This window comes from Biomphalaria glabrata, chromosome 4, assembly GCF_947242115.1.
Source record: "Biomphalaria glabrata chromosome 4, xgBioGlab47.1, whole genome shotgun sequence".
In the NCBI taxonomy this organism is placed as follows: domain Eukaryota; kingdom Metazoa; phylum Mollusca; class Gastropoda; family Planorbidae; genus Biomphalaria; species Biomphalaria glabrata.
In genome coordinates, this window is record NC_074714.1 from 10,057,297 (window position 1) to 10,069,857 (window position 12,561).

A 12,561-nucleotide genomic window follows, 5' to 3' on the forward strand; every position below is an offset into this window, starting at 1 on the left:
AGGATGGAGCTCTACTAACACATTGAAAAAAAAATCATGGTAAAATTATACGTAAAATTAAAGGACCAAATTTTATATGACGGATTTGCATTTGTTTAATTAAATGAAAAAAAACAACACAAAAAAGGACAAATTATGACAAATCAACCTTGATATATTCTACAATTTTCGTGTTTTTTTTTATGTTTTACAAAATGAAGTGTCTTCAGAGTTGAAGATAATTTACTTTCTAGTCCAAACCTCCCGTGAGAGGTTGGAGCTTAGGATAGGATAAGGCAGAGTTTGAATACAAGACCATCGCAAAGTCCGAACGACGTCAGTCCAGCGCGCAAACCGCACGACCATGGAACCATCCTTGCTTTGATGTACTAATATGGTTCATAGCTTATAGCTTTAATATATTAAAGATAGCTATATAAATAGATAATAAATGTGGTAAACTTAAAAGCCTATATAATGTATTATTTTCTTGTTGTTGTTTCCTAGCTAATTACGTTACTTATGTTAGTATTTTGTAAAATAAAATGTGCTGGAATCGTGTTTTCGCAAAAATGTTGGTTAGGTTTGCCGTTTAAATGTATGATCTCGAGAACGTTCGACGACCATCTATGACTAAGACAAAGAGTCTATATTATATTTATATTTTAGTTAGATCAATTCTACTCTACTTAATCAGCATTATAAAGAAATGTGTAATAATTAAACAAGTAGCCTTTATTTAATCGTAGACTTAATATACTTATTTATAACCTCTGCGATTCTGAGCAATAATACAGCGAATGCCTCTGTCCCAATTTTAAAAATAAATAAATAGATAGTAAAAATGTTGATGTTATATATGTTATTTATAGATCTAAGATCTATAATAATAATAAGGCTTGTCTTCGAGTGTGAAGATTAATGAGGAATGCAGTATTTCACGAGCTATGCGCAGCCGCAACTGTAACCTACATATTTTGTCACATCCAGAGCAGACATATATATATATATATATATATATATATATTGCCCGCCGGTGGTCAATTTAGATTCTCTTTTCGCCGGCATTGAAATTTCTTTTGATCCTAAATGTGCATCACGCAGCCTTTGTAGGTGATCGCCGGCTATATCGTTCCGAAGCCGCCTGAAGCCAGTTGCTCTCTTCTGTCAGTTAAAGCAAGTTGACCCCTAAAGGTTTTTAAACCATTTCTGTTACGCCGACCACCTTTCAGCTCGCCAAAATGACTGCCTTTGTCGTCCCCCATAAGGATTTGTGCCCTGCCCAGAATGACTATACTGTTCATACCGGGGCATACCGGCATTCGCAAGAAGATTGTTGTTTGTAGTGCGATCTTAGTCACCTATGATCTATACTGCAAATACAATGACTTATAGTTGGCAACAAACAGGGATTCCCACAATGCTATGTTTTGTATATACTTCCGCTGCTTGGTGTACAATTTACTTCTTCCAAATTATTAGATCTATATTTATATTTAATTTTTAACTTGACTCGTCTAAATCCAGATACAGGCATAGATCTAGATCTCTAGGTGTGTTTTCAATACCTAAAATTCTATATATATAGAGTTATACTTTTTATATGTTTTTTTTTAGATAAAACAAAAGCAATTTATTTTTAACTCAAATGTTGAATGTTCTGTGATAATTTTCGTTCATAATGATGGATGATAATGACAATGACATGAATTTCATGAATCATGATTGGGGGGGGGGGGGGGGTGAATGCTTGATCATAATGAATGAGAGTCCGGAGAGGGCATTCACCACAAGTTATTCTATTTTAATTTTAATTCTGAATTTAAAAAAAAAAAGAGATTTCTATATCTTGAGTTTAATCTCAATCTGAGTAGATTATCTAGATATCTATCATAATAATTTAATATCTAGATACCAAGAAAATACTAAGATCTACTCAGGCAGTATTAGTAGATCAAGATGTAGATTATTTAGCACATGAATAGATTTTTGTCACAAGGATTCTAAAATTTAGATCTAATTCTCTTTGCATCATTCACACAAGTGGAGGCTTTGCCAAAAAGAAAAAATTATATTGTAAACTATAAACTATAATATTATAAATATAACTATCAACTAGTGCAAAATAAAACTGTGAGATTTATTTATAACAAATGAATATTCACATTTGACTAAGACTAAAAAAAGTAAAGTAGCCATTATTAAATACTTAAACACTGAACCATTAACTTAAATACAAAAACACAACCTAATAAAATACTCAGAAAGACACAAAAATAAATGTATATAAACTCTATTTGCTAGGACTTATTTGTACTTAAGTGCTCCTTCTTCCCTGCAATTAGACTTAATTAGAGTTACCTGAATTATTACCTGAATCAGCTAGGAAAACCAATGACTTAGCAGTGTTTCTCTAATTAAAATGGACTCTCATTATCTCTCATTCATTATGAGTAAAAAAAATGTAAAGTTCAGTAAAGTAAATTTAAGGTCATCTGTTTCTATGGCCAATGGTTAATGAGCAGGGTGTCATGTGGCCAGCACAATGACCAAACACCTTTACTTTCCTCAACCCCTAAAGTCAGGTACCCATTAGAGTTGGGTGCACTCAGGGGTGCCCTAAAAATCACAAAATTCTAATTCCCAGTCTTCACCGAGACCAAACGTCTTTACTTTCCCCAACTAAAGTCAGGTATCCATTAGAGTTGGGTGCACTCAGGGGTACCCTAAAAATCCTAAAATTCAAATTCCCAGTCTTCACAGAGATTTAAACTCAGGACCCCAGGTTCGGAAGCCAAGCACTTAACCACTCAGTCACCATGCCCCTGGTATGAGTAAGATGTAATTTTCTTCTTTTTTGAAAGAATGTTTGTAATTTATATGATGAAATTTATTCTAGAAGCAATGTGTGTAATTTGTAATAGTTTGATAAGAGATGTCTTGTTTAACTATCTTTTTGTCAACTCTAAAAATCCACATTAATTATAGTTTGAAAAAATATTTTAGACACAATATATGAACAGTGGAAGTTATATATTATTTACTTTCTTTTTCAGTCTAATGCTTTGTCTTCAGAATGGGGCTGGAAGATTTTCAGCATATAAAAATAATAGGAAAAGGTAGTTATGGAGAAGTTTGGCTTGCAAGACACAAGAAAGACAAAAAACAGGTCCTTATTTTTTTTAGTATTCAGAAATTATTATTCATGTACCACTATTTATTTCTATATCTCAGTCTGCCATTAATAATGGAATTTTAAAAAGAACTACGCACATGGGATCTAATAATTGTCTGCAGCTTCTTTTATGTTTCATAAAATAATCATACATATCTGCTGTTTAATGAAGGCCTTCATTTATTATGTTCATGCATAATTTTTAAGTAACACAATAATATTGATGAAAAAAATTACGCCAGTCTCTATGACACACAGTTGTTTGTGTGCAAAAGAAAATCATTTCAAATAAATGTGCTTTCAGTATGTCCTCAAAAAAATGAACTTAGGGAAAGCTTCTAAGAGAGAGAGAAAATCAGCAGAACAGGAAGCAAAACTGTTATCCACTTTGAAACACCCGAACATAGTCTCCTACAAAGACTCCTTTGAATCAGACAATGGATTTCTTTACATCGCAATGCAGTACTGTGAGGGGGGTGATCTCTATGCTAGGCTGAAAGAACAACACTCTGTTCCCTTGGAAGAGAGGCAGGTGGTAGAATGGTTTGTGCAGATTGCTATGGCATTACAAGTATGTTCAACCTAGATCTAGTAGGAATAGTTCATAAAATTGATTATACCATAAAAACTTTATCACCATTTATTTAAATTTTAGTTTCAACTATTGTATTTACTTAACTGTAATGACTTATAACAACAAAAAATTTCCTTTGATATTTATGCAAGTAATTTCTTTACAACATTCTTTAAAGTAATGAATAGATAAAGTTTAATATTGTATTAACTTGAAAAAGAATGTTTATCTCAGAAATAGTTAGAATAATGTTTATGTAAAAAAATATTAAGTAAAAATAAGGTAAAAAAAGATTCTTGAATTAAATTGTTCATAAATTTTTTTTGTCATAACTAGCAAAATTAAACAAAGCTCATGTCAAATTTACATACAAATGTATCTACACTTCACATATATCTTATTTTAATCTGCTTAGGTTAAAAGGTTAACTCACTCAAACAGTTAATAATTGAACCTGTAAATATAATTACAATAGACTTCACTTTTAAATTTTCTTTATAAGGGTCATTTTTAATCTAGGCCTCATAATGGAATATTACTAAAATTAATTTCTCATTTCTCTTACATTATATAACCTCTCTGATTTAAGTAACAAGAAAGGGATATATATATATATATATATATATATATATATATATATATATATATATATATATATATATATATATATATATATATATATATACAGACAAGAGCTTATCTATCCATTCGGCTCACAAAGTCTGTTCACAAAGTCTGTTTAGACCTCTCCTTAAACTAACTCTACATGCTTTACTATTGTCAATGTGGAATTAAATATTTACAGCTTATTGCATCTATATTTTATGCATTTTTTTATAGCTTGTCTCAGTTCTTATCATGATGTTAACTTTTATCGTGTCAGTCTCCATTCCCTGTACATTTTTTTATTTTTTTCAACAGTATATGCATGAACGACACATTTTACACAGAGACTTGAAAACGCAGAATATTTTTTAAACAAAAAATAAAATAATTAAAGTTGGGGATCTTGGCATTGCAAGGTAAAATGTAATTTTAAAAAAGTTCACAGTAACCATTTTAGTCTAATATCTAATATTTTTTTTTTAATTTCTTTTTTAATGTAAAAAACATTCATAATTATTTTCTTTTCACAAAAAAAGGTTGAAAATGAAACCTTGGATCTCAGGCAATAAAATGATAATTACTTGATTGTAATCTAAAAGTTAATAGTAGTCATTCCAAGTGCAATAATTCTTACTAATACCATTGTTTAGAATTGATTACTTTGTTTTAATTCTTGTTCCTCTGACACATGTATTGACAAACTTATTACATTTTTCTTCATTCCGTTTTACCTGTGGATTTAGACAAACTCTTTAGGCCAAATGAAATGACATTCATAGTCCTTTATGGATTATCTATAAACTAGCTGTTGACATTGTGTTTATGTGTTTGTTGATAGTAAATAGAATTATTTCCTGTGGCAAGAGAGTTCATATTGTATTGTTGTGTGAAACGTGTATCTTGTGTTTTAAAGAGTCTAAGTTATTGTTATAAGTAATATTCAAGTTATAGCGTGGGTGTTATTTATTGTTATTTTGTGTATCATTTCTAAGCCAACACTAGGAAGTATTTGATCGATCTAGACTAGTTTGCAGAAAAAGATTTGATTATTTATTTTGAATACTTTTTTAAAAAAATATATACATACATATCTTTTTTTTTGGCAGGGTTTTAGATAATGCAAGTGATATGGCTACAACTTTAATAGGTACACCCTATTATATGAGCCCTGAATTATTTTCAAATAAACCATATAATGATAAGGTAATTGAAATGATTTTTTTTAAACCATTTGATTTATTATTTTTATTCTCTGTATACGATAATTTCACTAAGGCCTGAGTGATTGTAGTTTCATAAGTAGTATGCAAGTAATATGCAAGAATATATTCATTGGCTTTTAATTACAAAAAATTGCTTGCCATCACTCCATGCTTGCTATCCAAGCAACCTTACAACATTGTTTCTGAATAGACCTTTATACAATAATCTGGTGACCAAAGTTGGAGAATTTAAGATTAAATATTAACTGGAGTTATATAATTAAATACTGATTGCTGCTGGTGCTAGGGATACATGCTCTTTGTTTTGAGTCACCTCGTTCTTTTTTTAACCCAACAAATCAGACCATAGTACCATTAAGAATAAAGATTCCATTTTGTTAGCAAGCCGATTGGAAATACTCCTTCAAAGAATACTTTTATCAAATTGTGACACAAAAGATTGTCATGGAGGATATTTGGTATGAATTCTGCAGGAAAGAATTAAACAAGAATTAGGTGATTTCCAACATTTGATATACACGAGGCTCAGATACTCTGACAGAAAGACTAAGTAAAAAGTTTGTTTTCTGCATGGTGTGGATGAAAATGTATGGTGTTGTCATCATATCTCATAATAATAAAGACAACATGGATTGCTTCCACTGTATATATGATATTAATAGCAGAAAATTGAGTGCCCAAGTAAAAAAAAAATCTACAACAGATGATGAGGTGTAGTTAAAAATCAATTCAAAACATGTCTGGTATAATTTTCATTATGCTGTCATGCCTGTCAATACTAGAAAAATGCAAAAATCAGAACTGCCTTCATCTCACTATGGGTTTTATTACAGTGAAACAAATGATATGTTACGGTTGAGAGAAATATAGTATCACTGGGCTAAAGCTTTCAATGAATGAGAGAATGATGGGGAAAAGTCTCTTTATCTGCAAACAAAATCCATTTCTACCTGGCAGTAGTCTTAATAACCTTACTATATGGCTCTGACATTAGAATGTCATATGGAAAACTATTTCACCTACAGTGTATTGAAGCAGTGCCAATTCTTTAACAGCTGCACTGGGCAATCATTTACTTCATATGGAGGACCTAAGGCAACCTTTTTGGTGAGCTCATAGAAGGAGACACAAAGAAAAGCTGCAGTTTAAGGATGACACAAGTAACACAAAGACCTAAATGGATCCCTCAACAAATCATTATTTTGTCTGCATAAGATGTACCAAAATATGTAGTTCACATTAAGATGTATGTAGTTGTTTTTTTGTAATCTACATTTTCCCTACATTTTTGCTTCTTATGCTAAACAATTTTACATATTTATCCTATTATTGCATGTATTAAATTGAGATAATTCTGAAGCAACATATTTCTTTAAAATTTTTTTTCCTTTCAGTCAGATGTTTGGGCATTAGGATGTTGTGTCTATGAAATGACAACTTTAAAACATGCATTTAATGCTAAAGACATGAATTCACTGGTTTACAAAATACTTAAAGGAAAGGTAAACAATTATTTTGTTGCAACATAATTAATCATTGGTAAAAAAAAATTGACCCTTGAGTAAAAAAAAAAATTGGTGTACAGAAAATTGTTAACTAATTTATTTTTTTATGAAAATATATTTAAATAAAGCTTAAGTATACCTTGTTTTTTTAGCTTAAGATATATTTGTTCACATACACTGCAAACTAAGTTTAAAAAATAATCACCACAACTTCACAACATATGACAAAGTGACAGAAAATCTTTTTCTTTATTTAGATAGTAAATTATTACTCGTTTTTTGTGCTGTATTTAGGAGCACAATCAGTTCTTTTTTTTTTTTTTTAAGATTTGTGCTTAAATCAAATTTCTTTAAAAAGATTTTTTTTTCGTTGTTAAAATTTGTTTCTTCTTTTACATCTTGACCTATTTATTAGACGCCGCCAATGCCTCGTCAGTACAGTGAAGACCTTTTATCATTAATGAGAAGTATGCTACATCAGAACCCTGATAAAAGACCTACAGTCAACAGGATTTTAAGAGACCCTTACATTAAAAGAAATATTGCTTTGTTTCTGGAAGACACAAAGAAAAAGTATGTTAGGATTTCTCTTTGATAAAGTTTAAATTTTATGTTTTAAAATGTATACATATTTGTTAAGAGCCATGTATTTGTTTAAATTTTTTTATATATCCATGTGATTGATACTATTTTTTTTATATGAAATAAATTTAAAAAAAAAAAGGCAGACTTCATTTTTTGTCTGTTTTTTTTTTGTGTACTTATTTCTATAAAAAAAATTACATGTTGAAATGTTGTGTTATTATTTGCATTCTAAAATTAGAATTTTTTTTTGATATTCTAATTTGAAAAAACAGTTGTTGCTATTTTGAATGATTAATTCTGATACAATATACTTTGTTTCTCAAATATTTTCAAATTTGAAAATAGTTTTAACTTCATTTTAATTATAAACAAGAATCTTTTTTTTTTCAATTACCTTTAACTTACATATTATAGTAGTGTTACTATGAAAACTAAACCATCTATTGACTTTTGTTTCAGTGCCAGAAGAAGTAGCAGTAGTCAAGTGAGCAGCACAAGATCTGAATCACGTTCTTCATCCTTACCTACATCATCATCTTCATCGTCCCGACGCCCAACTTCATCATCTTCATCTAATGATGTATTAAAGCAATCTGACACCCCTGTGAGTATACAGTATTGTATATTATTCTATTTCAGATTTTGGTTGGCCTCTGAAATTTGTCAAAAGTCAATAGCAAACATTTCTCATAAATTTATAGTGTAGTAAAGGTGTGTTGGCTGTGTGGTAAAGTGCTAGGCTCCCAAACTGAGGAGTTCCGGGTTCAAATCATAATTAGTGTTTAAAATTATAATTTAAATGTAATTTTTTTAAAATTTAATTCAAAAGTTGAACAAAAAGATTTCATATTTACAGTTGTTAGGCTACAAAAGCTGTTTTTGTATTTTTGTTAGTCTTTCTTGTCAAGAAGCTCAAACAACAAAATTATTTAGTAGAATTCAGTTATTCAGTTACTATTTATATATAAATAAATTCCTTTCCAGTTAATTTTTCTTTGTTGAATCCCATGTAAGTAATATAATTTCTTATATCATAACACTGGTACCTAATTACAAGAGTACAACAAACATTTTCATTTACACCATTTCCTTTTACCCAGATACCTAAAACTGCAGAGGATTTTTATTTTTCATTACATTTTGAGATCATTTTTTTTGTCCAGATAAAAAAAGAAGTAACTTCTGACAATGTGTTCAAAGAAAGAAAATCCCAAGATCAGGACCAGAAAAAAAGTTCTTCAAATCTAGACTTTGTTGATCTTGTACAGGTATTAAGGGAGATTTTTTTATTTCACTTTTATTGATTGCTTGTATCATCCCTTGCAACTCATTTTTTTTTTACATTTTTATTCCATGTCGTGTTCAGTGAACATTGTAAAGAAATATCTTAGGTTTAGTTTTTAAAGCAATTTTAATGGCTATATAAACAGACCTAATGCCAATTAATTGGGTAAATTAAAGTTGGTTGGTTGGTTGTGACATCCTTTTTACCTGATGACCATAGAAACAAATGACCTTTACATCATCTGCCCTATAAATCACAAGGTCTGAAAGGGGTACTTTATATTCATACTTTTTATAAATAAATACTTTACATATATATATATATTCAAAATAACTTTGTATGAAAAGTTTAATCTATCTATTTCTAGTCAAATAATTCCTCAAAAAGCAGTGTGAAACCTCTACCAACTCCTAAAGTAGCCATCAGTTCTGGTCTACCTCAGCACAGTGAGAGTAAAATGAATGCTGTTTTACCAAGTGCTAGTAAAATTTCATCTTTGCAAAAGGAAAGTGCCAGCCAGTCAGGAAGTTTGTCCTCTTCTAAAGAAGAGTGTGACAGTTCATCTTCTCCTAAAGAGAGTGCCAGTCATTCACAAAGCTTAGCATCTTCTAAAGACAGCATCAGCCAAAGTCTCGATGTAGACACTCCAAAAGTAAGTTTATAGAATCAATCAACTTAGGAATGTGAGAAAGTTGACTGAAAAAAAAAATTCTTTGTTACCAATATCTGATGAACTTAACCTAATAGTGGGTATCCTTGGAGGAGCAACAGTCTATGTGGTTTGAAGCAGCTGTCATCAGTCATTTTATTTTATCCCTAGTTGATTTCCTTTAATCTCAGCTTACTGATGACATACCTTTTGTAAGTTTGTGTTTGTATAACTACTCTACACTCTCCATGCGAATTCTAATCCAAAGCTGGTCTTTTTACATCACTGACTAGTTTGTGCTTGTTATATTTTTTTAATTTGTACTAATAATTACACAACTGTTAAAATTCTTGCCTTTTTTAAAAGTTTAATTAAATATTACATGTGATAGTTCTGCAGTTATTTGTTATAGAAATACACATTACTATGAAGCCATTTTGTTTTTCATTTAACACTAAAACATATAATTATTTACATTTTTTTTTACAGAGTCTGATTAATCTGTCTGCACGCCAGAGAAGAAGACAACAAAAAAATGACACAGTGTCATGTAAGCAATCAGTGTTTTATTAATATTTTAGCATATCTTGGCAGTGTTTCAGTAAAAAAACAACAACAAAGAATCAATATATTTTTTTTTATCTGTTTTATTTGGTATGTTTTTAATTACCTGTGTTGATTTCCTTTTACAGCTGTGGAGCCACCTGATTCTGCTCATATAAAGTTAAGACACCCGCCACATCGAGCTGAGTCAGAAAGAGTTACTACTGCTGAAAAAAAAGTAAATGTTTAGAAAAATTGTTTTTACATAATTGTAAGTGGAAATAAACTAAAATTTTGCAGATAAAAAAGTTATTAATATCTCACTTGAGAAAAAATAGATCCTAAAAAAGATTGTTTATTAGTTTAACTTCGAATTGTATCAATTATGTATTAGAGTTGATCCTGTGTTATAAATTTTATTACAAATACCTTTTATGTTGCTTTATTACATTTATTAGCTGAGTGTGTCAGAGGTGAAGATATCTGCTTCTAGGCATCCGTCCATCAATGACAGCACCAGTAGTTCCTCCGATGATACCCTCAGGTCTGCTCCAGAATTACCTCAGGAGGAGAAGGCACAGAGGTATATGTTGATGTAGTCATAAATAAGTTTAAACCAACATTTTGACTTCTAAAATGAGACACATAATAAACTCATCTTGAATACTGGCTAAAATTATTGAATTTTAGACCAATGGAAATGGGATTCTAAACTTGTTAATCTTTTTCATCTATTGGCTTTTCTAGTAAAGATAGCAAAGAGATGAACAAATTCCTGACAGTGCTAAACACAACATTACAAAAAATCTCAGTACACCATGACTCTGATGAAGAGACTCCATCTGCTGAGAATCATGAGGAGGGAAGACAGAGCATCAGGAAATCTCTTTCAATGCCAAGTTTGTAGTTATTTTGTTGATTCTTTCTATGCATTAGCTGCTAAGATACAATTCAATACAGCCAACATTCTTGTGTGAGTTAAAACAGTCATTGAATCATAAATGTCAAAAGAATCCACTAGATTTTTCTAAGAATAATGTTTCTTCTCAAGGGAAAATGTTATTCTTGTTTGTTTTCTATTTAATCTCTATCTGAATGAATTAATCTCTCACCTAATTTGTTGTCATTTTAACATAACAATAAATACAACTTTTCCAACTGGCTGTTAACCCTGACAATATCAATAGAAATGATTTGATAAGCTTACACTACTTGTTTCATTATCCATTTTGGAAAAGCTTTTTTTTAAATCAGTTTATGTATTTCTGTGGGTAACCTTTGACTTTTTGTTTTGGCAGGTGTTGAGACCCTGACCAACACAAGTCGTCTAATGAATAGAATCAAAACGTTACACAAGTGAGTAGAGTCGTTTTACTTTAATGTTAGGGTGTTCATTTTTAATGTTTGTTTCAATTACATTAGAATAGATTTATTCTGAAATTTATCACATCCTAGAGTAAACATGAAAGCATGTAGGTCGCAGCTGGGCTGCATAGCCACAGGAATTACTGCATTGCTCATTAATCTTTGGACTCTAAGACAAGCCTTATTATTATCATTATTATTATTATTAAAGTGTACATGACATAAAAAATACTTTTTAACATTATATTTTTAAATAAAATATGTTTTTTTGGAGTGTCTCTTTTCTGGTTACCTAAAAACATTTCATCATTTGAAATTTTGAATATTCTAACAAAAAAAAAACATCTCTTAATGAAACATAGCTTTTTTCAGTGTTTATAGCAACTTTGATTACCCTGGGAAAAGGCTTGAATTTAGTTATTGAATTAAAACAATTAGAATACTGACTTGTGCTGCTTTTAAAATTTATCATTAAAAAGTTCAATCTCAACTATGGTATTTTTATTAGTTCAAAGTTCTGTTGAAGTTGTATTTGAAAAAAAAAAAAAGAAATATAAATCTACTGAGTTAAGGGAAGAAAGGCATCTTACATTGATTTGGTCTTATACTTTCAAATAGGTTTACCAATAAATTCTTTTAGTATAAAGTTAACTAATGAATAAGTGTTTTCTAATGATCACTTCATAGATGTCAAATGTTTGAAATGTTAACTTATCAACACCAACTAAATCTAAATCTCACTGACACTTTCAGAGATTGTATAAAAGGTGTGGGCTACACTGTTTTAAAGAAAGCTTATGAAATTCTAGACAAAATTGATGAAGATGAAGTGGAGGTAAGCATAAAACAGACATCACTATTTTGGACTTGTCTTACAGAATTCCACAGCTCAACATATTCACTCTACTACTCCCTTTCAATTTCCAAATCATTATACAATGTGTGGGTTTGAATAACTTAGTTCACTAGTCCTAATGAATGTGACCTACACTTTTGTTTAGTGACCTGATAATAAAATGTGTGGGTTTGAATAACTTAGTTCACATGAAGGTGACCAACTTTTTTTTTTTTA

The 12,561-nt window shown here is 30.1% G+C and overlaps 1 protein-coding gene across 1 annotated transcript in view; it reads left to right on the forward strand.

Annotated features, from left to right (window-relative positions):
* LOC106056555 (serine/threonine-protein kinase Nek4-like) overlaps positions 1-12,561 on the forward strand; it is a 130,670-nt gene that overhangs the window by 117,055 nt on the left and 1,054 nt on the right. Inside the window, 16 exon segments of the mRNA XM_013213354.2 lie at positions 1,436-1,532; positions 3,036-3,148; positions 3,459-3,725; positions 4,650-4,750; positions 5,441-5,537; positions 6,952-7,059; positions 7,478-7,635; positions 8,107-8,251; positions 8,811-8,915; positions 9,300-9,584; positions 10,071-10,131; positions 10,274-10,362; positions 10,583-10,707; positions 10,872-11,023; positions 11,423-11,480; positions 12,243-12,324. Coding sequence (XP_013068808.2) covers positions 3,056-3,148; positions 3,459-3,725; positions 4,650-4,750; positions 5,441-5,537; positions 6,952-7,059; positions 7,478-7,635; positions 8,107-8,251; positions 8,811-8,915; positions 9,300-9,584; positions 10,071-10,131; positions 10,274-10,362; positions 10,583-10,707; positions 10,872-11,023; positions 11,423-11,480; positions 12,243-12,324 — 1,926 coding nt within the window. The 5' untranslated portion in view covers positions 1,436-1,532; positions 3,036-3,055.